Source organism: Cololabis saira, chromosome 12 (genome assembly GCF_033807715.1).
Source record: "Cololabis saira isolate AMF1-May2022 chromosome 12, fColSai1.1, whole genome shotgun sequence".
NCBI classification, from domain to species: Eukaryota; Metazoa; Chordata; class Actinopteri; order Beloniformes; family Belonidae; genus Cololabis; species Cololabis saira.
Genome location: NC_084598.1, coordinates 43,669,856 through 43,693,650, shown reverse-complemented (window position 1 = coordinate 43,693,650; position 23,795 = coordinate 43,669,856). Strand labels below are relative to the sequence as shown.

The following is a 23,795-nucleotide window of genomic DNA, read 5'->3' as shown; positions in this document are numbered from 1 at the left end:
CCCAGGCGTTTATAAGAACCAGGCGGGTATTTGCACCAGGCTACAATTTATTTTTGCAATGAGCAGCACCAGACCATTACTTACAAAGAACATATGAGATCACCATAGTACCACTGGAACTAAAGTTGTACACAACACAACACCTCACGACGAGCTCCCGATCACAAATCGTGAGGTCGCAAGAAAATCAAACGTGTTTGAAATCCTGGTCGCTCCTCGTGAAGGAATCACAGCTGAAGCAGCTGCGACCCGATTGGACTCATCCTTTCACAGAGAGCATGCACAATCTCTGATGTTACATCAAAAACTATTATTCGTAGTTTAAGTTTTGCAAATTCACATTACAAATCATGTTTTAATAGCAAAAAAAAGAGCGCATTTCCACGTACGGTGCGGGTCGCCGCGTACCCTACGCCGTAGGTCTGCGTTGGTGTAACGCGGAACCATAAAACAGCCTTCAGTGCGTGCGCTGTCTGCTCTTCAGAAAACCTCTTTTTTCTCTTCTCATTTTGCTGGACGCCGGGTTCCTCCGCCGAGACACAACTTTTGCGGTACACGTTCTTTGTTGTGTCTAAAAATGATTCGCAGTGCCGACCCAATCAGAAACGGTACAGATATTTTGGGATTTTAATATATAAAAAAATAAAATTATAAATAATAAAGAATCCCCATAACTGATGAACTGGAGCTGATCAGAGCTGATCAGAGCAGTATGAACGATACTGTACACAATACAATGCAAATACACTGTTATTACCAGGTTATTACCGGTAGTCGCCCGGGCGTTTAATTGAACCAGCGTTTATTATGCCAAATGGGCTCGGACCCCCGGCGGCTATTAGAGCACAGGCGCGTATTTGCGCGCGCGCGACTATTTGGTCATCTACGGTATGTACACATTTCCTTTTTTTTTTTTTTGACCAAAAAGGTAACGGCTGAAGCCTCATGACTTATTTTGCCTATCCTTTTCAACAAAAGGCAGACTTCAGAAACAAAAATATACTAATAAGAAGAAAACGAAACGAACGAACAAAACAAAGAAGAGAAGAAAATAAATGTGGTCACTCACGATTGAGGACAGCTGCAGGAGGAAAGTTGCATAATTTAGACAGTTTAATATGAAGATAATTTATATTAGTGTTTTATATTTATCTATTATTTTAGATTTATAATTTTTTTTTAATTTGTAAATCGAGCAGCTTTTTTTTTTGTTCCCCATTCAGGCGGTTCCTAGTTTCACCTTCGACACTGATGCACCTTAACATTTTATTTGTTCTTGGCCATTTCTGCTCAAAAATGCCATAGCCCCTTAGGTTGTAGTTACTTTCCATCACCAGTTAGTTAGTTAGTTAGTTAGTTAGTTAGTTAATAAATATTTACCTGGAACAACTCCAGGATACAGTGTGGGAGCATCTGGTTGTGTGCCTTGTACATTGTTATTGCTGTCTTGAATTTGATTAAATCGTATCATTTTATGGTGTTTGACCGGATGAAAAGTGGATTTGTTGGTGTGTAGTATTCAGCATGGTTGACAATTCTGATTGCTTTTTTTTTGGAGTAGAAATATTGGATTTATATTTGTTTGATAGTTGGTCCCCCATATTTCCACACAGTAACTGATGTGTGGAAGTACGAGGGAACAATACAGTAGATACAGTGAGTTCTGGTCCAAATTAGCTTTCATTTTGTACAGTATAGCTTAGGGCTGCACGATTAATCGTTAAAAAATCGCGATCTCGATTCATGCTTGAACGCGATCTCATTTCCAAATGACGCCGATTTAAAAATTAATTAATTTATTTATTTATTTATTTATTTATTTATTTATTTATTTATTTATTTATTTATTTATTTATTTATTTATTTATTTATTTATTTATTTATTTATTTATTTATTTTTTATGTTCAATGTCAGCTGTTACAAAGTTGATGCCAGTCTTTTATCAGGCACCATCATATTTTTTGTAACGTTTACCTTTTGTATCGGCAGCTTCTTAATAGCAGCAAAAGGCAATGGGGGGTTCATCCCAGCCAGAGGAATAATTTGTTGCCTCAGAACTACAGGATCTGTTACAAGTCCCCTTTCTGAAAGGGTGTTCAACTCAGGGAGGAACAAATATTGTTCAAAATTGTTATTATTGTTTAAATTATTCAAAGGTTTGTGTAAAGAAGACAAGAGATGTTTATTGTTATTATATTTTTGTTCAGCTGTTGCAAAGTTAAAGTAATAAGTGCAATACATTTTATATTGGAAAAAAATCGTGAGAGAATCGTGATCTCAATTCTAAGCAAAAAAATCGTGATTCTCATTTTGTCCAGAATCGTGCAGCCCTAGTATAGCTATTGTTTTGGATCATTTTGATCTTAAGTTATTAATGTGAGGTTTCCAGTTTAGTTTGCTGTCAATTATGACGCCCAGAAATGTGTTTTCATGCACTTGATCGATTTCAACACCGTCAAACTTGATTTTGATCCGTTTGTCAATCTTGTGGTTTCCAAAGATGATTAATTTTGTTTTGCTCAGATTTTATGACAATTTATTGATTTATTGTCAAACCATTTTTTCAGTGTCTAAGCTCTTTTTCAACTGTAACCTGGAGTTGACGGGTTTTCTCTCTGCAGCTGCAGTAACGGGCTACCAGCAGCCCAGCGAAGCGGCGTCGGCTCACGCCAGCCAGTTCTACATCGCTCTGCTGGACGCCGGAAACAAGGAGACGCGTCTGGAGGAGAGAGGTGGGAAACCCGCTTACCTTCAGTTCTGGTGTCGGAACATCAGTCACACTGTTTGTTTGGTAGATCTGGGGGTAAACCATTATTTTATCGATTAGTCGACTAATCTAAGGAGTAATTGGACGGTTACTTTTCTGTTAGATTAATAAAAACTAATGTGTCAAATAAATATAAAAAATAGTCTTTGGGTCCAGCTATCATTTTAGTTTTTATTAGTTTTAGTCATGTTCATTCTCCTTTTAGTCGTGTCAAGTTTCAGTCGACTAAAAGTCATTTTAGTCTTATTTTACTCGATGAAAACTGATATTTTCGTCTCCTAGCTTTAGTTAAAGATTGTATTTAGCCAAACCCATTTTACAATTCAAACAAGGTTATCTTATTATGATATTATTGTTACTTTATAGACTCAAGAATTAATTCATTCCAGATACAGAAGACTCTAATTTGAATTTACAACATATTTATTTTTCCGCATTTCTCCGTCTTTTTCTTTTTCCACGACACATTGGGTTTTCTTTTCCACATCTATGTAGGAAAGTGGATCCAAAGATGATGCAGACCATAATTTGGTCATGTGACGTTCGTTTCTGCAATTATTATTGATGATTGATACAGATGGTGGTCTGATCAACTCCCAAAGTTGTTTGGGACTAAATTTAAAGTTTTCACATACTTTTGATGACTTAGAGCTGTTTTTTGGGGCTTTTTGCAGAACTTTGTTGCTGTGAGGAGGTCGTAGTTTCAGTCTCCATCCTGCAAGTGTTTGTTTTGGTGACCCACGTGTCTCTGCAGAAGACTTCCCGGTGGATTTCCCCGAGGAGGCCACGCTGGAGCTGGTGTGGAAGAACAACGAGCGTCTGAAGGAGTACGTGCTGGTGAGCTCCAAGGAGCTGGAGTACGAGGAGGACCCGGGCTCCCTGAGCGAGACGGCCCGGGCCGGACACTTCACCCTGGAGCAGTGTCTGAACATGTTCACCCGGCCCGAGGTGCTGGCGCCGGAGGAGGCCTGGTACGAGTCCCGGTGAAACACAGTAGGAACTAGCGCTGCAACTAACCACTATTTTAATAGTCGACTAGTCACCGACTATTGAAACCATCCGATAATTAGTAAATTTTTTTACATTTAGTATGAGGTTGCTTTAATTATGTGGCAAATGATAATAAACTGCTATAGCAGGACTGTTTTCTTCATCCGGCTCCCGCCTGCCTCCGCTAAACTCTGAGAATTCATGCTGCACAATAATAGAGATGCATTGATTTAGTGTCTTCTCTCGCCCCGCAAGAGAAATGTCCTGGACAAATCTATCTGATTTAATGTTAACATGATCATTGTGGAGTTTGATGGATAATTAACAGTTCATAGACCTGACTGAAAGTTAGATGCAAATCCATCATTGTCATCACAAGCTTTTTCACCTTTCGCGCATCATCAATTATGATTGAGGTTAAAGTGAGAGTAGCTGTGAGTGGCTCAAATAATACTAATAAATAACATGAAATAAACAAAGTTAACGAATGAAACAAATTAATTTAACAAATGAAAATAGGCTTAATATCTTACCAAGGCGAGTCCATTTCGTTCGACACCCCGACGTGCTTTCTCTTCAAATGCATTACCGACGTGCTCCCGTGAAAAGCAGGTCGGCTTTGCAAACCTTGCAAGTCATCTTTTTATTCGCTGTATCGAGGCTAAAATGCTCCCAAACTTTTGAAGTTTTACTACCTGCAGCTGCTGAGACGCTATCGTGCTGCACGACTCTCAGCAGAGATTGTATTGAAGTGAAACGCCTCACTCCACTGGAAAAACACGTCTGGCGACAATTGTCGACAATGGAATTCATAGTTGACAATTTAGATTATGGATTTTTGTCGACAAAGTGGACGAATGGTTGCAGCCCTAGGTGAATCCGAGGGTTTGGCTCCGTCCTGACGGTTCTGTGTCTGGTTGCAGGTACTGCCCCAAGTGCCAGCAGCACCGCGAGGCGTCCAAGCAGCTGCTGCTGTGGCGGCTGCCCAACGTCCTCATCATCCAGCTCAAGAGGTTTTCCTTCAGGAGCTTCATCTGGAGGGACAAGATCAACGACATGGTGGACTTCCCCGTCAGGTGGGTTCAGCTCATCAATCCCTAGGGTACCGTATGGGCCTGAATATAAGACGTGTTTTTTGTATTGAAATAAGACTGAAAAAGTGGGGGTCGTCTTACATTCGGGGTCTAGACGTTACCCATTCACAACGCTAGATGGCGCCAGATATTTCTAAAGCGAATGCTGAACTAAACTCCCCAGGACAAATCGTACAGAAGAGTATTAGAGCCAGGCAGGAGAAAAAATAAAAATATTTTAGAGGAAGATTTTTATTTCATTATGCACTTCGAGGAAAAAGTCAAAATGTTGAGAAAAAAGGTGAAATTTCGACTTTATTCTTGAAATTGTATTTCAACATTAATCTCATTATTTTGACCTTTTTCTCGACATTTCAAATTTTTTCTCCAAGTGCACAATAAAAAAAAAATCTTCCTCTCAAATATTTTTTCTCCTGCATGGCCCTGATACTCTTCCGTACAAGCAAAACCCCGTCATGAAGAAGAAAAATAAAAAAATATCATTAGCACGAAGAAGAAAAATTTAAAAAAAGGGGTAAGAAAGATAAGAGAAGAAAATAAGAGAAGAGATAACAGAAAATGGAGAAACTACGTTTCTCCAATCTGGAGAAAAGTGGGTGGAAGATCGGCAGGTTAACCGGCAGCTGAGGAGAAGTTATGCTTTTTCTCTCAAATATATTGTTATAATCATTTGTTTCAGATGTACTGTAATTATTTTCTGTATAAAATTTGAATTTGGTCTTCAAAAAGTCTTTTTTCAAACATGAGTCTTGAAAAAGAGGGGGTCGTCTTATATTCGGGCCAATACCACCTAAATTTGTTCCATGATGCATCAGGACAAGCTGCTCAAGTTTTTCCTGATACATCAACAAACAGCTTTATGACAACATGACGACCGTATTTTCCCGACTATAAGTCCCACCAGCCATAAAATGCATAATAAAGAAGGAAAAAACATGTATGTCGCATTTTTGAGGGAAATTTACTTTATAAAATCCAACAGCAAGAACAGAACAGAACAGGCAGAGTCTGGGTTAATTATTAATTCTCACTTAACCCTTTAAGACCGTCTGGAGCGCCAGCGCTTCCATTTGCATATTGATTTTCAACATGTACAATTACAACCAAATAAACAAGAGTTTCACTTCCATATCCTGCATTTAGTGTCCCAGAGTCTTAATCCATTAAATCGTTTTGAGATATCACATAATAGAGTAAAGTAGTAAAACTGTGGAAATCTTCATAATCCGTCTTCATTTCTCAGAATCCTTTGATTGATCTTCAAAAATAAAATAAGAACATTTTCACGGTTTGTATTTCTGTTTCTGTCCTTCAGGAATCTGGACCTGAGCAAGTTCTGCATCGGCCAGAAGGACGAGATGCAGCAGCCTCCGGTGTACGACCTGTACGCCGTCATCAACCACTACGGCGGGATGATCGGCGGCCACTACACGGCCTACGCCCGGCTGCCCAGCGACAGGAACAGCCAGCGCAGCGACGTCGGTGAGTGACGCCGCCTGCTCTGTGGTGTCACCGGCAGAGACATGTATCCGTATCCGCCCCATGGAGCTGCTGCGATACGTCAACGTCGCCGCCATATTGGATGTTCAAGACTGCGCTGTAAACTAATACAAGTAAAAGGACTTATTTTCATAAAGCGCCTTTCTACAAAGAAATGTACCTTTTACGTCTTATTTATTCATTCACACACGCACTAATATACTTGGGAAACAGTTAAGCCCCAAATATAATATATTTAATTTTCTCAGATGGCAAAAATAAGAACTTTATTGATCCCACATAGGAGTAATTCATGTTATATCAGCTATAGAGAACAAGGTAGTGCCGAAAAACAATATATATCCCCCTCACAAAAATAAGAAAAATAGAGAAACATATTTTCTCATCAACAAAGCATATTTTACGGTATATAAACACATTTAAAAATTTTCAAGTAGCAAAATAACATATTTGAACAATTTTTCAGATTTTTTTTCAGTTATTGTCTGAAAAACGGTTCAAATATGTTATTTTGTTATTTGAAAATTTTTAAATTTGTTTTGTTGATCTATTTCTCTATGTTTCTCTATTTGTCTTATTTTTGTGAGGGGGATATATATTGTTTTTCGGCACTACCTTGTTCTCTATAGCTGGTATAACATGAATTACTCCTATGTGGGATCAATAAAGTTCTTATTTTTGCCATCTGAGAAAATTAAATATATTATATTTGGTGCCTAACTGTTTCCCAAGTATATTAGTGCGTGTGTGAATGAATAAATGAGACGTAAAACGTACATTTCTTTGTAGAAAATAAGTCCATTTACTTGTATTAGTTTACAGCGCAGTCTTGAACATCCAATATGGCGGCGACGTTGACGTATCGCAGCAGCGGGAAGAACACTCGATGCGGCGTCTACGTATATATGTCTCTGCTCACCGGTGGGACGGGTCGACCTCTGACCAGGGGCGTCGCCAGGTGTAACCCCTTATGGGTTCTGAGCCCAAAGGGGCCCCTGCATAGCGGAGGCCTAAACTGTGTGCGCGCGCAAAGCGCGCGCGCAAAATTTTTGGGATCTTACGGGTCGGATTGGTTAACTTTGCATGACTTTAAGTCGTTTAGAAACAGATTGACAGCCACAAGCAGCTTCAATGATTATAACAAAAAAGACCATTCCAGATCAGCAGATGAATGCATAGCACAGGATAATAATAACTGCAGGGTGGTGAATAGTGCAACAGGGCAAAGCTCTGTGTATTCCCCTATTCAATTTTAGACAATATAAGGAGTAAAAACTGAATGAGAAACGAGAAAGCCAAAGAAAGTGTCATGACAACAATTATAATTATTATCCTCATTTTATTGCTGCATTCAGCAAAATACCAATGACCTCCAAGTTCCAACTCACTGCATCATATAGGGCTAAACAAACATCCATCTCAGACTGGTATTTTATACAAAATGGCAAAATAAATAAATACAATAAATAAGAAAAAACACATGACTGACCAACATAGCAGCATATAAATAAAATTGACATACTCAATAAAATAACAATAAAACAACTTAAGGTGCCATTACAATGGCTTTTTCTATCTTTTCGTTTCAGTGGCAGAGCGTGGGTTTCAGCACAGAGGGGGCGGAGCATTCTCAATGGGCCCTTATGATAATTATTTTACTATTCAACAACTTAAAGATAACGGACACCTCATCATACCCAGCAAACAACACAAATGCTCACGTTTACTGAGCCAAGCAAGCCTAGGTGCCACAAACCAGTTCACACACACACACACACACACACACACACACACACACACGCCACGCAGCCTGACAGCCGTCACTCTGAGCGCATCGCTGTCCAGTGCTGGTGTGACGGTGACTCACAGGGTCTGAGCCAAACTTTAATACAACTTAAAACATAAAATGTAAACTACAATTACACAATCTATTCAGATAGAATATAGACACAATTGTCTATAAGCCATTAATGAGATCTATAAATAGAAAATAGACACGGCGGTCTAAACACAACAAAACGCATAGCCTATTAAAAATGTATCAACTGCACACAATATGCATTCAAATAGAAAATAGAAAATAGACTCGGCGGTCTATTACAGTTGACAACAACACAAGGTACATTAAGGTGGTCAAGGCAATAACAACATTCTGATCATTATTTATGTGCTCACCGATTGCTGTCTCTGCGCTTGTTGCCGCTGCACCAATTCACAGACTCCGAACTCCAGAACATCAACCTCGGCTCGAACAATATATTCCAAGTAACGTGGAAAACAATGTAACGGCCACTACAGCTAACACTAGCCTCCTCATCAGCCACCGGCGCCGTTGCAAAATATGAGGAGAGCGGCGGACAGGAAGCAACTAGCCTCTCCTTTCTCTCTTTTACCTTTCTTTTTAACGATCCAGACTGGTGCTTTTTCTTCTCCATTTTTCCTCTTTCAAAGTTCCCTCCAAAATGCCGCAGTCTCACATACAAGATGAGTTAGTTCAAATGTAAAAAAACGAAACAAGTTAAGTTCCAGCCAATCAGGTTGGCTCACAGCCCTGATGCGTTCAGGACAGTTGTAAAGTAAGAATGAACCTACACTGGCCGCACAATGCACATGTTATCGTTATTATAACCTACAAATTTTACGATTATATATGAACGTATCACACAAAACGGGGCCCTCTCATTGGGCCCCCCTTAGGGCAGAGGGGGGGCCCTCTACTTTGAAATGTTGTTGACATTGGGTTTTTATAACCCGGAAACCCGCGCCAGCGTCGCTAGTGCCTCTGACCTCTGACCCCCCTCCTCCTCCCTCTCTCCTTCAGGCTGGCGTCTGTTTGACGACAGCACCGTCACCATGGTGGAGGAGAGTCAGGTGGTGACGCGCTACGCCTACGTCCTCTTCTACCGACGCCGGAACTCCCCGGTGGAGCGGCCGCCGCGCTTCCTCAGACCCATGGGGGCCGAGTCGCCGGCCGGTGCCGGAGCCGCCGCCAGCCAGGTGAGGAAACCACGAGATGAGGGCAGGGTTCAGTCTGCCCTGACCGGCCTGTAGGGGGCGCACTCATATGGAGCTTTTCCACCAGCACCTACTCAACTCTACTCAGCCTGGTTTCTTTTCCACTACAATCAGCACCTGGAGCAGAAGTAGGAGGTTGGAGAAGCTGCTGTGACGTATTTGATTGTGTATCTAAAGGAAGAAGACAACAGTAAAGATGTAGAACCTGGAGGAGATGATAGATGTGCTGCTGGGTCTGTGGCTTGTATTCCATATCAAGTTAAAAAATGAGAGTGAGAGAAGTACGGAAGAGTATTAGGGCCAGGCAAGAGTTAAAATAAAAATAATATTTTAGAGGAGGAAGATTTTTTTTTCATTGTGCATTTCGAGAAAAAAGTCAAAATGTCGAGAAAAAAAGTCAAAATGTCGAGAAAAAAGTCAAAAATTCGAGAAAAAAGTTGAAATGTCCAGAATAATGTTGAAGTACAATTTCAAGAAAAAAGTCAAAATGTTGAGAAAAAAGTCGAAATGTTGAGAAAAAAGTCGAAATGTTGAGAAAAAAGTCGAAATGTTGAGAAAAAAGTCGAAATGTTGAGAAAAAAGTCAAAATGTTGAGAAAAAAGTCAAAATGTTGAGAAAAAAGTCAAAATTTCGAGAAAAAAGTTGAAATGTCGAGAAAAAAGTCGAAATGTCCAGAATAATGTTGAAATACAATTTTGAGAAAAAAGTCAAAATGTTGAGAAAAAAGTCGAAATGTCCAGAATAATGTTGAAATACAATTTTGAGAAAAAAGTAGACTTTTTTATCGAAATTGTATTTCAACATTATTCTCGACATTTTGACTTTTTCTCAAAATTTCGACTTTTTTCTCGAAGTGCATAATGAAAAAAAATCTTTCCCTCTCAAATATTTTTTCTCCTGCGTGGCCCTGATACTCTTCTGTAGAGAAGCTTCAAGCGGCGACGCTTTTTAATGTTTTTAGTTTGTCTCTGCTGCTGAAAAGTGCGTTGGTATCTGAGCAGCTATGAAGAGACAGAGCTCCTGGTAGATCTGGTCGTTCTTTATCTCCGTCTAGATCTTTTTAATTCTCTCCTCAGCACCAGGTTTATGAACATCTGCACCTCAGAGTTGGATCATGAAACAGACTTCTGCTGCCGTTGCTGCTGGAATAAAATGAACCAGAATCTCCGTCAGTTTCTTTCTCTGATGTCACATCCTGACTCAGACGTCTTCTTGCTTGTTCATTCTAGATCAGTGGTCGGCAACCCAAAATGTTGAAAGAGCCATATTGGATCAAAAACACAAAAAACAAATATATCTGGAGCCGCAAAAAATGAAAAGTCTTGTATAAGCCTTAGAATAAAGGCAACACATGCTGCATGTTTCTATATTAGTGGGGGAAGGTTTTTTTTTTTTCATTATGCACTTCCAGAAAAAAGTCGAAATGTTGAGAAAAAGTCGAAGTTTCAAGAAAAAAGTCGAAATGTCGAGATTAATGTTGAAGTACAATCTCGAGAAAAAAGTTGAAATGTCGAGAAAAAAGTCGAAATGTCGAGAAAAAAGTCAAAAAAGAAGAGAAAAAAAGGAAAAAAAAAGTCAAACATTTTTGAAAAAGCTCCAGCAGCCACTAGGGCGGCGCTAAAGAGCCGCATGCGGCTCTAGAGCCGCGGGTTGACGACCCCTGGTCTAGACGGAGATAAGGAACGACCAGATCCACCAGGAGCTCTGTCTCTTCATAGCTGCTCAGATACCAACACATTTTTCAGCAGCGCTGAAACAAACATTTTTTTTAAAACGTTGCCACTTGAAGCTTCTCTCACTCATTTTTTAACTTGATATTGAACACAAGCCACAGACCCAGCAGCACATCTATCATCTCCTCCAGGTTCTACATCTTTAGTGTTGTTTTCTTCCTTTAGATACACAATCAAATACGTCACAGCAGCTTCTCCAACCTCCTATTTCTGATCTGGATATTGAAAAGAAACGAAGGCAAGGTGAGTCGGGCTGAGTAGGTACGAGTGTAAAAGCACCATATGTATAAATGTGTATGGGTGCACTGCCCTGACCGGCCTCCAGGGGGCATCGTGTCATCCCAGACTTCGCCCCCGTTACCTAGCAACCACCTAAACGCAGGTCCGTCGGGGTCACAGACGTACGTTTACTAAAGAACCAGGTCCAGTTTCAGAGACGCCGCTCCGACGTTCTTGTGACATCCACCAAATGTATTAAACTATTCACTTGTGTGAGTTATTAAAGCCGCTCAGCTGGGTTTGTGGTTTTTGACCTTGTTAGCGCCTCAGAGGAAGTGTTGGTTGTTGTACGACGGATTTCCCTCTTCACACTTTTTTTTCTTAATTGTGCCGTTGGGACCGGTTTTCCCAGACCGCTGGGATGTGATGGACGAGTCCGTCGGTGGCAGGAAGTCGGTTGTATCTGTCAGGTTGTAAAGAGAAGGATTGGTGGTTGTTTCTTGAGAAAGTGGAGATAATTAGTCCTGACGAGAGGTCTTGCTCTGGAAGGATTTTAATTGGCTGCAGCCTGATGGGTGGGGGGTGTAATGGAAAGATCAGTCACCGAGATGTTTAATCTCTGCAGCTGTCGGGGGCTGGACATACCTGTGTTTACCTGTCTGCTCAGCAAGCCTCGTGTTGCATCAACACATCTGGTTCTGAACCTGTTCTGGGGCCTTTTCAGATGCTTTATTATGGGATAGAAAAACACAATCAATGGTGGGATGGTTGGAAACGAGCGGTGTGCAGTAAAATCTAATATTCTGGGTAAAGGAGACGTTTACGTAGCAGAGCTTCTGTGCTACAAAGAAACGAAGGTGAGTTTATCGTGGTTTTCAGATTCAGAGAAACTTTAATCATCCCCGAGGGGCAATTCAGGACAACTAAGCAGCAATACAAGTACAGTAAATCTGCTCAGCTGCCGGCCGGTCGACCACAACGAGCAGCGACCCGAAACCGGAACAAAGCAGAGAAAGGGTGACGTTGGGGGTGGGGGGGAGGGAGGAGGGAAAAAAAGGAATCTTCACACTGTGTATATACACAGTGTGAAAGTGCAAAAAAACACCTCAGCACAGAAAGCACATGACACATTTACATCAACTTCACAAGACTTATAGCCAGGAAGGCGTTGAAAATAGGGAGGTGGTTATCAGCAAATGTATGTGTGGCGGTGAGTCCATGAACACGCTCAGAGCGGCCTCAGCCAATGTCCTTGGTGATATCAGACGGCTCGGTCAGTTCTGAAAACGGGTCCGCGGATGATCTGGAGAGGGGAGGGCTAGTGGGGGCATAGTCACCTTGTTTACATTCCACCAGGAAGATTGTGACTACAGCGATCAGGCAAACCGCTGTGTCAAGGCCAGATTAAAGAAATCAACAATTTTATTGAAAAGAACAGGCAGATCCCAGTAATTTTCCGTCTGCCTTTAGTCTCTGGTTCATCAATGGCGACTCCAAACAGACAAATTTGTGATCAATTCCCGCCAAGCCGAGCTTCCAACTTCTCCAAGGTCCTCTCCATCTTGCCAATGAGCTCAAAGACCGCCGCTAGCCTGCGATTCTGTTCAAGAATCGCATCCAGCCTGCGGTTTTGCTCCTCCAGCGTTAAAGTCAGAGTGTTAGTTGCAGCGCTTATCCCTTCAGCCACGTCCGGCAGCTCTGAAAGAGCCAGAACAGCTGTCGACAACTTACACGTTTGTCCGTAGACTAGGAATCCCCCCGCTCCAATTAGGAGAAATCCTGCTATCATAAATCCAATTATGAAGCATCTTCAACGTCCTCGACAGACAGGATCGCCAAACACAACGGTCTCCAATGCTTCCAGGAATCCATAATGTATCCGGCAAAAAATGTGCCATCGGGGCAAGAGGGCTCCCTTACCCCCAGACTTCTCGTCGCAAAAATTTGGTCAATTGTGCTGAGAGACCAGTTAATCAATTCCATGATTGTAGAGTTTCGGAGGAGTGAAAAGGAGAGACTCTGAAGACGAGACAACAAGCAGTAGCAGGGCAGATAGAGAAGGGACAGGAGCAGAGAAGTGTCCGCCTTCGCCAAGAGCGAAGGCGGACACTTCTCTGGATTCCCAACGTCACAGTGACTTCACGAGCTGCTCTCTCATTGGCTGTAGCCTGAACAAGGAACCGCCCCCACGGCTGATCCAGTGGCGATCATTGATGACCCTGGTACCCCTTTTCCACAAAACTGGTTCCTGGGCTGGTTCTGGTTCAGTGCTGAGTCCAAGGTAGCACCAACTCTTTACTGGTCCAGAGCAGGGGTCGGTTGGTCGGTGTTTTAGAGCCATATTGGACCAAAAAAACAAAAAACGTATATGTCTGGAGCCGCAAAAAATTAAAAGTCTTGTACAAGGCTTATAATGAAGACAACACATGCTGCATGTATCTACCGTATTTTCTGGTGTATAAGCCGCACCTGCTCTATTAAAAAAAAAAAAAAAGATATTTAGCCGCAGATATTTCTGTTGTTAGATTAGATATTTACTACATGTACAGAAGGATTTTGAACTGTAAATGATGTACATGTTTGTACCTAAATAGATCTTTCCTAACAGTGTCTTTTAACACGGCAGCAACTTTGCTGATTAGAACGGGACAGAACCAAGAGAAAATAACCAGTATTTATTTATCTGTTTGAAATCTGCGTCTACCTACGTCTATCTGCTAAAGAAGAAGTAACGGATTCTTCTTTGCATTTATTTTGTCTTAGTTTTGATTCTAATTCCGGTTAGAGCGCCCGAGCGGTGGAAGAAAAATCCACAGAATAACCTTTGTATAAGCCGCACGGTATGAAAAAAGTAGCGGCTTATAGTCCAGAAAATACGGTATATTAGTTATAACTGGGGGAAGATTTTTTTTTCATTATGCACTTCGAGAAAAAAGTCAATGTCGAGAAAAAAGTCGAAATGTCGAGATTAAAAAGGAAAGGAAAAAGGAAGAAAAAAGGAAAAAAAGAAGAAAAAAAGGAAAAAGGGTCAAATATTTTTGAAAAAGCTCCAGGAGCCACTAAGGCGGCTCTAGAGCCGTGGGTTGCCAACCCTTGGACTAGAGGAAAGAACCGCTTACGTAAGCGGAGGGGGGGGGTTATTTAGACCAACGGCAACAGCAGGACTGGGAGACGGAGACATTTTCAAATAAGAATGAATCTAGATGCAGCAAAGCATCATGGGAGGAGGAGGAGACAACCTGTCTTTTAGAGATGTGTCCACGGAGGAGCTACGTGGACCAAGTCCTGTTAGAGCAGATACCTGGTTGTTGCTGCAACTTTCACGCAAACGCAGAGACGTAACTGACGTTTACAGCGACGTAACTGACGTTAGCAGAGACGTAACTGACGTTAGCGGAGACGTAACTGACGTTAGCAGAGACTTAACTGACGTTAGCAGAGACGTAACTGACGTTAGCAGAGACTTAACTGACGTTAGCAGAGACGTAACTGACGTTAGCAGAGACGTAACTGACGTTAGCAGACACGTAACTGACGTTAGCAGAGACGTAACTGACGTTAGCAGAGACGTAACTGACGTTAGCAGAGACGTAACTGACGTTAGCAGAGACGTAACTGACGTTAGCAGAGACGTAACTGACGTTTGCAGAGACGTAACTGACGTTAGCGGAGACGTAACTGACGTTAGCAGAGACGTAACTGACGTTAGCGGAGACGTAACTGACGTTAGCGGAGACGTAACTGACGTTAGCAGAGACGTAACTGACGTTAGCGGAGACGTAACTGACGTTAGCAGAGACGTAGCTGACGTTAGCAGAGGCGTAATTTATTCCATTCATCCGGCGTATTTATTTATTTTTGTCCTGTTTTTATAATCATTTTTATTTTTAAAGCGTTCACTGATATGAAGACTGTCTTATTCCGAGCTTTTCTTTTTCTCCTTGGTTTCCGTTCATAAAATGATCTAAATCAGCTGAAGGGGCGTGTAAACGAAACCAGTTTAGTTTAGTCAAAGGGTTCTGTGACATCACAAACCCAGACCACAGCAGGACCAGCCATCCAGTTTCACTTCTTTTCTGAAACATTCAACTTTTAGGTGGAGAAGGTGTAGAATAATTTTTTTTTTATATAGTTTTATTTGGATCCCTGTTAGCTGCAGTAAAACTGCAGCTATTCTTCCTGGGGTCCGACACATAATACACAGAACATTACAACAAAAAATTAAAAGCAAACCTAAAGAGGTAGCATATAAAAAAAAGAAAGGAAAAACAAAAAATAAAGAAAAAATAAAAAGTAATTCCATTTAGACAAAACTAAAGCATTAAGAACAATACATATTCATACATTTTATAACATCAACAAATTCAAACCACGTATAGTTATCATAGTTTGCACCAATAACCACTTTAATAAATATTATATATATATATATATATATATATATATATATATATATATATATATATATACATATATATTTATATATATATATATGCGGCGGACGATGGATGGATATATATATATATATATATATATATATATATATATATATATATATGTTTATTCAGGAGATGTTTCTTTACTACCAATTTGAATTATTTTATGTTAATAGTTTAAAGAGTTTGGGAAGTTCCATGCAGACGTAGCTCTGTACATCACCGTTTTACCAGAGTTTGTCTTTATTTTTGGCAGTAAAGTTCCCTCTGTCTTGTTCCGTAGTTATGATTTTCTGAACGGTAACATAATTTTCTGTATAGAACTTGCAGAGTTTTTGATATGGATACATTTCTGCAGAAAACGTCTCCTGTTTAAAGCGGTTGTTGGAGCGGTGGAAGTGCGTCGTCTCCGTCGACGTTAGTGGATGAGTGTCCGGTTTTACCCTGTAATCATGTCTGTTAGCCGTGGCCTGTTCCCAGAAGCTGACACCGGTTTCCGCCAATCGCAGGCCTCTCTGATATGGCGGGAACTGGAGGAGGAAGAGGAGGGTCTGGACGAAGGGCCCGTTGGGCCGCGGAGACGGCAGCCGGCGCCGAGGACGGGCCGTGGCGGGGAGGAAGAGCGGGCGATGGAGGAGGAGGACGGGCCGGCGGCGGCGCGGCGCCGGCTACGCCGCCGGAGGAGAGGCCAGGACTTCCCCGACGACGACTGCGTCCGATACTTTGTTCTGGGGACGCTGGCGGCGCTGGCGGCGCTGCTGGTCAACCTGCTGTACCCGGTTCTGTACGCCGTCAGGTGGACCTGAGCCGGTCCTGGGCCGGACCCCACCAGAGAACCGGACCGCTCAGACTGGACCCGTAAAACTAGGGTCGCCACCTTTCACAAATAGAAATAAGGGACGCCCCGATTTCAGCAGCGCAGGCGCCAAAACCTCTAAACTGCATAGAAATGTATTTATTTTATGTGAAAAAACAAAATACTTTGATTTAAAGTTTAAAGTGCTTTAATAGCATTGAACTTGCATGATTGTACAGACAGACAACCATATAGAAACTGAAATAACTTCCTATGCAACGTACAGGACTGTCTCAGAAAACTAGAATATTGTGATAAAGTTCTTTATTTTCTGTAATGCAATTAAAAAAACAAATATCATACATTCTGGATTCATTACAAATCAACTGAAATATTATAAGTCTTTTATTATTTTAATATTGCTGATTATGGTTTACAGTTTAAGATTAAGATTCCCAGAATATTCTATTTTTTTTAGATATGATATTTGAGTTTTCTTAAGCTGTAAACCATGATCAGCAATATTAAAATAATAAAAGGCTTGCAATATTTCAGTTGATTTGTAATGAATCCAGAATGTATGACATTTTTGTTTTTTTTAATTGCATTACAGAAAATAAAGAACTTTATCACAATATTCTAATTTTCTGAGACAGTTCTGTAGAATATTAGCCACAGGTGAAGGTCGGAACATTAGAATATGGTGTAAAAGTTCATTTATTTCAATAATTCAACTTAAAAGGTGAAACTAATATTCAGGGTTCCTACGGGGGCTTGAACTCCTTGAAAGGGCTTGAATTTCAATGTTGTGTTTTCAAGGCCTGAAAAGTGCTTGAAATTATAACTGTGTTCTTCACAAAATTGAGATTATACAGTTTAGTTATTACAAGGAGAAATAAAATCAGTAAGATGAAACATAATTAGAGGTTTACAGCACGATACAATGTAAATAATTGTGATAAAAAGCAGAAAAAATAATTATGAGTATATATATTCCTGTAGATATTTTACCCCAGCGATTAAGTTACTTGAAGATTTTGAAAATTACCCTTGAAAGTGCTGGAAAAGTGCTTGAATTTGGCCTTGAAAAATGTGTAGGAACCCTGTCTATGCTACGTATGTAACATCAGCCAGGATGTAGAATATTAGCTACAGGTGAAGGTCGGAACATTAGAATATGGTGTAAAAGTTTATTTATTTCAATAATTCAACTTAAAAGGTGAATATTGCATAGTCTCATTAATGCAAAGCAAGATATGTTAAAATAGAATAGAATAAAACTTTATTGATCCCCCAGAGGAGAAATTCACTTTCACTGTGCAGCAGCAAACGTACACACGCTCAACAATTTTTACAAAATATACAAATATACACGAAAGTATGAAAAGGTATAAAAAAGTATATCCTAGAAACAATAACCAATAAATAGCTAAGTAATTAAAAAACAGCAATATAAAAAAATAAAATGAGCAATGTACAAAAGAAATACTAAACCCGAAAAATGAATAATATATACATGTGCAAAGAGACAAAAAAAAAACTTTATTTGGTATAATTTTGATGATTAAATTGTTTATTGATTTCATAAAATATTCAATTTTTTTTTAGATTTTTTATTTGGGGTTTTCATAAACCGTGAGCCATAATCACCAAAATTATAACGAATAAAGGCTTGAAATATCTCACTTTGAATGTAGTGGGAAATAATATTTTCACCTTTTAGTTTAATTTACTACGAATTAAGTTTTGCAATATATTCAAATTTTCCGACCTTCACCTGTAGATTATGACATCAATAAATAAGAGCATAATTTATGTCCGTATTGGTTCAATACGGAACGCTACTTTTATTTCCCAGTTACGTAACTATTCCATATTTCAATATTTCAAGGGACGGGTGGCGACCCTACGTAAAACTCTTCTAGAAACGCCGGGAGCTGCAGTTTCTCCGTCGTTGGACTTTTCAGCCTATTTATTCAGAGATTATTATCCAGATGATTGACAGCCTTAACACTTCCTGTTGTACCTGTGTAGATAAAACCTCCAAAGTTTTATTCTTATACGGAGTCGGAGGGGAAAGTCGGAGGCTCGATATTTTCATGTTTTCGGGGGGAAAGCTGATAATTGTGAGGATAATTGTGCACTACAGTCTGTAAGTAATTGATCCGTCCGCCAGAAGAGGCTGCTTTTATTTTTCATGTTTTATTCTGTGTGAGATGTCAAAAATCAACTTTTAAACCTATAAATTGCCTTTTTCCGTCCGATCAATCTGTGTAGAATCATTGCTCCGAATCATAGTTGTTATTTATCCCGTATTGATTTTATTTAAGTGTTTTAAAGCCTCTTTCTGTGTTGATACCAGCTCTGACCACACTGGGGCAGCAGAGAGATCTGTCGCCCCCTGTGGTCAGACGTGGTACTGCAACCTGCAGTGGCTGCTTTGTTGTTTTTAAAGCTGTTATTTCTTGATGAATCGATGCTGCATCCAAGTGAAATATTCTAGGTTGAGGAAGTGATGTTTGTTTTTTATTTGTTTGGTTTTTTTTTTTAAACAAAATGTTGATTTTTATGACTTATGGATTAACTGTCACCTTTCGATGCTACAGTTTTGAGGACAAATATTCAGACAGTTTGATGATTTAAAGGCTTCAAAAAATTTAAATTTTCATTTTAAAAGGAACTTTTAGCCTTTTATAAAGCTCCTGTGGCTCCTCCTCCACCAAACCGGTTTTCTTATCTCGTAGTCTGAAATTTTGATGATTTTTAAAATTGAAATGTACGAAACAGAAAAGCCCGTCCCGGTTTCTCCTCGTAACCGTTTTCAGCATGGCGTCGTGTTTCCCGCTGTTGTCACGTTCGGTTCTCAGGGAAATCTGTTCTGGTTCCCCCGAGTTTTCCCTCGAATGCTAATTCCCCGACCGCTAACTTTGACTCGGATAAATGCAAACGAGGAAGTCCGTCCGGTAACCGAAGTCTTTTAGCTCTCGGGAGTTTCTGTTCGTGGCTTGAGCTGAAGGATAAAGTCGGATGTCTTGACGACTCTCCTGAAGCAGTACGACCTCCGGCCACACGGGGGCGCCGGTTCACGACGGTCGCTAACGGTGTTGTCGGTGGTTCTTCTGCTCGCCCCCTTGTGGTCGGAGGTGGAACTGCTTCCGCTAGCTGCCAGGACTCTGACGGACTGAAAAGCTGTTTTAATTTCTCTGCAATAATGTACATCTCCCGTCTTAATGCTGCTTTAATATATGAACTACTGAAATAAAATCTCATCTTTATGATCTGAATCTGTTTTCATGGTGTTTTTCTGTGAGAGATTTCCCATCAGCCCCATTTCAGCTCACAAATTCACTCTTCTTAAAATCCAAAACATTAAAATGTACTGATCTGGTTCACTTTCAAACAGCACAAACTATGTACAAAGCAAAAAACGTGTCCTGGAAATATTCAGAAATTGTTTTTTAACGGAGATGGGGATTATAATTTGAGGGGGGAGAACAATTTAAAACACCTTTGTGTCCGCACAACTCTAAAAACATTTACTATTTCCATATGTGGAGTGAAGTTGTGGAAGAGTTTGGGTAAACTATGTATATTCCTGAGGTGTTGGTACAATGTATGCAGTAGTTTGTGAATATGTGTTAAGACGGGATATTGAAATCAACTGAGGATTGTTAGTTACTGAGAAGGGGTAGGATTAAATAAGCACAAGCTTCTTTCTACTCCTTTTCGGACATGGTAATATTGTTTTTTTTTGTTTTTGTTTTGACTATTAGTCAAAGAGTATTGGGGCCAAACTAAGACAAAAAAAAGGAAATTTCGAGAATAAAGTCATAATAATATGAGAATAGGGTCGTAAAATTACGGGAATAAAGTCGTAATATTAAATATATTATAAATATATAAATATAACTTCACAAGATGCTCAATATTCCTCATTTTAACACGGGGAGAAGACTTCCTGTTCTCATAAATTATATTCTCATAATGTTACGACTTTATTCTCATAAATTACGTCTTTATTCTCGTAATGTTACAACTTTATTCTATTACGACTTTATTCTATTACGACTTTATTCTGGCAACATTGTGACTTTATTCTCGTAATGTTACGACTTTATTCTTGTAATATTACGACTTTATTCTATTACGACTTTATTCTCGTAATGTTACGACTCTATTCTCGTAATATTACGACTTTATTCTATTACGACTTTATTCTCGTAATGTTACGACTTTATTCTATTACGACTTTATTCTCGTAATGTTACGACTTTATTCTCGTAATGTTACGACTTTATTCTCGTAATGTTACGACTTTATTCTCGTAATGTTACGACTTTATTCTATTGCGACTTTATTCTCATAAATTACATCTTTATTCTCGTAATGTTACGACTTTATTCTCTTTATATTACGACTTTATTTTCATAATATTACAACTTTATTCTATTACGACTTTATTCTCGCAACATTATGACTTTATTCTCGTAATTTCCAATTTTTATTTTTTATTTTGTCTTAGTTTGGCCCTAATACTCCGTCGTTATTTTGACTTGTGTGTTGTTTTTTTGTTTTCTCGTGTTCGTAATAAAGCTAACGTTCATTAATTTCCTCGTGCCGCTGGTTTTGTGTTGCAGGCGTCGGGCCAGTCTCTGTTTGGGCCGGAGCTGGACCCCGAGGGCCCGCCCACGCTGACGCCCGAGGTGCCGTCGGACCTGTTCGCCCACGCTGCCGAGTGCACGGCTCCGTCCTACAGCAACATGGAGGAGGTGGACTAGCCGGGCCTAGCCGGGCCCAGCGGAACCAGCTAAACGTTAACAAACTCTCCCGTCTCCGGCTTCAGCTGCTTCAGCTGCCGACCTCAGCGCTCAGAAACTCTGCCGGGTCCGGTTTCCCCCCAGGAAATATCAACCAGGTCCGGTTTCCCCCCAGGAAATATCAACCAGGTCCGGTTTCCCCCCAGGAAATATCAACCAGGTCCGGTTCCTCCAGTTTCCCCCCAGGAGCCTGAACCGTGTCCGCTTCCTCCGGTCCCCCCACACTGCAAAAACTCACAATCTTAACAAGAATATTTGTCTTATTTCGAGTCAAAATGTCTCATTTTTAGTAAAAAAAAATGTCATTACATTTAAGACAAGACTCATCACTGGAAAAAAACAACAATTTTCACCTGTTTCAAGTAGATTTTCACTTAAAATAAGTAGAAAAATCTGCCAGTGGAACAAGATTTTAGTAATGAAAAGATAAATCTTGTTCCACTGGCAGATTTCTCTACTTATTTCAAGTGAACATTTACTTGAAACAGGTGAAAATTGTCAAATAAGAAGTTGTTTTTCTGGTGATGTCGCTTGTTTTAAGTGTAATGAAATTTTTTGACTAAAAATGAGACATTTTAACTAGAAATAAGACAAATATTCCTGGTAAGATTTTGAGTTTTTGCAGTGCAGGAACCTGAACCGGACCCGGTTCCCCCCCAGGAACCAGAACCGGTCCCGACGGCCGCCCCGGCTGCAGCTACTGTTAACGAGTCTGAGTGGAGGTTGTTGTTTAATTGTGTGTAATTTCTTTGTTTCCTTCGTTTTTTTAAGCCTGGTTTGACTCATTTGTGGCGTTTTCCGTAACGTGGGATCGAGAGGACTAAAGAGAGGTCGCTGACCTCAGATTTCTTTTTCTTATTTTCCTTCTTTTTCCCCCCAAAACGCTGAGGGAACACATTTGAATAAAATGAGTTAGGCTTTTATTTTGAAATTTATTTTTTTTGTACTTTTTTTTGTTTTGTTTAGATATTTGATCCCGTGGATGCAATTATCAGAAGGCTTCAGTATCAACTGAAATGTGCATGACTGCATGCCCCCCCTCGTCTCCCCCTGAATGTTGCTTCCATTTATTTCTGTTATTTCTGCGTGAGTCGTCCGGTCCCTCCACTCCTTCGTCTTCGACTACGTATATAAAGTTGGAATCCATTAAGAATGCTGCTGTGGAAACTATAAATGGTTAATATAAATAAAAAAAACTGTTTAGAATTGCTGTCGGGGAAGCCTGCAATGATTTCTCTTTATTTTCTGAGAAGAACTGAGCTTTTACTTTGGGTTTTGTTCCACCCAGAATAACATTTCAGTGTAAAAAAGTAAAATAAAAGTATTATTACTGCACAGCTGGAAGTAAAATCGTCCACCGGTGCCAGGATGCTGCAGGGACACTTTCAGATTAAAGTGTTTCCTGCCACATTTCTAACCTCATTTGTGTTTATCTTCACAGGTAAGTCAAAGAAAACGTAATAAATGCAGACTAGACGCTTGGAGACGCACCTTTCTACTTTAAACTGTCCAATATGTTCAGTTTTTATGTCTTAAAAACTCAAATCTGTGCAGTATGACCTGTATGGTAGTTTGAGCATATACAGGTACCGTGTACCTGGATCTGTGAGTAGTTATGTTTCTTCTATTTTATTAATATTCCACACTTTGTACTTCTTTTTTCCTCTATCACATGTTTTCCTAGTTTGGACTTACCGTATTGGCCTGAATATAAGACGGTGTTTTTTGCATTGAAATAAGAATGAAAAAGTGGGGGTCGTTTTACATTCGGGGTCTAGACGTTATACCCATTCAGAACGCTAGATGGCGCCAGATATCTTTAAAGCGAATGCTGAACTTAACTCCCAAGGCCAAAGCCAACCCCTGTCACGAAGAAGAAAAATAAAAAATAGTATAAGAAAGAAAAGAGAAGAGATAACAGAAAGTGGAGAAACGTAGCGACAATCTGGAGAAAAGAGGGTGGAAGTTTGGCAGGTAAACCGGCAGCTGAGGAGAAGTTATGGTGCAAACTTCAAGATAATGATTTCAAATAGTCAAAATAACATGCTTTTTCTCTCGAATATATTGTTATAATCATTTGTTTCAGATGTACTGTAATTATTTTCTGTATAAAAATTTAATTTCGTGTTCAAAAAGTATTTCTTCAAACTTGAGTCTTGAAAAAGTGGGGGTCGTCTTATAATCGGGGTCGTCTTATATTCGGGACAATACGGTAATAGGTATATGTCATGCTTTTGTTTTGAAAGTACAGGTGTGCCAGTTCTGGTCCCAGTTCAGGTGATGCTCAACACCCATTGGCCCATCTGCCGTTGAGGGGCGGGGCTTACTGAGGTCAGTTTTGTGCGTCAGAAATGCCATACTAAGCAGTATATACTCCAAAAGTATACTTAATTTCGGCACACGTTTGAGTAAATATCAGTAATATGC

The 23,795-nt window shown here is 40.0% G+C and overlaps 1 protein-coding gene across 4 annotated transcripts in view; it reads left to right on the top strand.

Annotated features, from left to right (window-relative positions):
• usp19 (ubiquitin specific peptidase 19) overlaps nt 1–21,725 on the top strand; it is a 52,098-nt gene extending 30,373 nt beyond the window's left edge. For 2 of the 4 annotated variants that reach the window (XM_061736843.1, XM_061736842.1), the window contains exons 20-25: nt 2,623–2,733; nt 3,523–3,739; nt 4,682–4,834; nt 6,168–6,334; nt 9,174–9,349; nt 21,189–21,725. In XM_061736843.1, coding sequence (XP_061592827.1) covers nt 2,623–2,733; nt 3,523–3,739; nt 4,682–4,834; nt 6,168–6,334; nt 9,174–9,349; nt 21,189–21,329 — 965 coding nt within the window. In that variant the 3' untranslated portion in view covers nt 21,330–21,725. Of the gene's footprint in view, nt 1–2,622; nt 2,734–3,522; nt 3,740–4,681; nt 4,835–6,167; nt 6,335–9,173; nt 9,350–16,264; nt 16,896–21,188 lie in introns of those variants that run through there. The other 2 variants (XM_061736841.1, XM_061736840.1) reach the window with 2 other exon arrangements.
• Nucleotides 21,726–23,795: the final 2,070 nt, after the last annotated feature.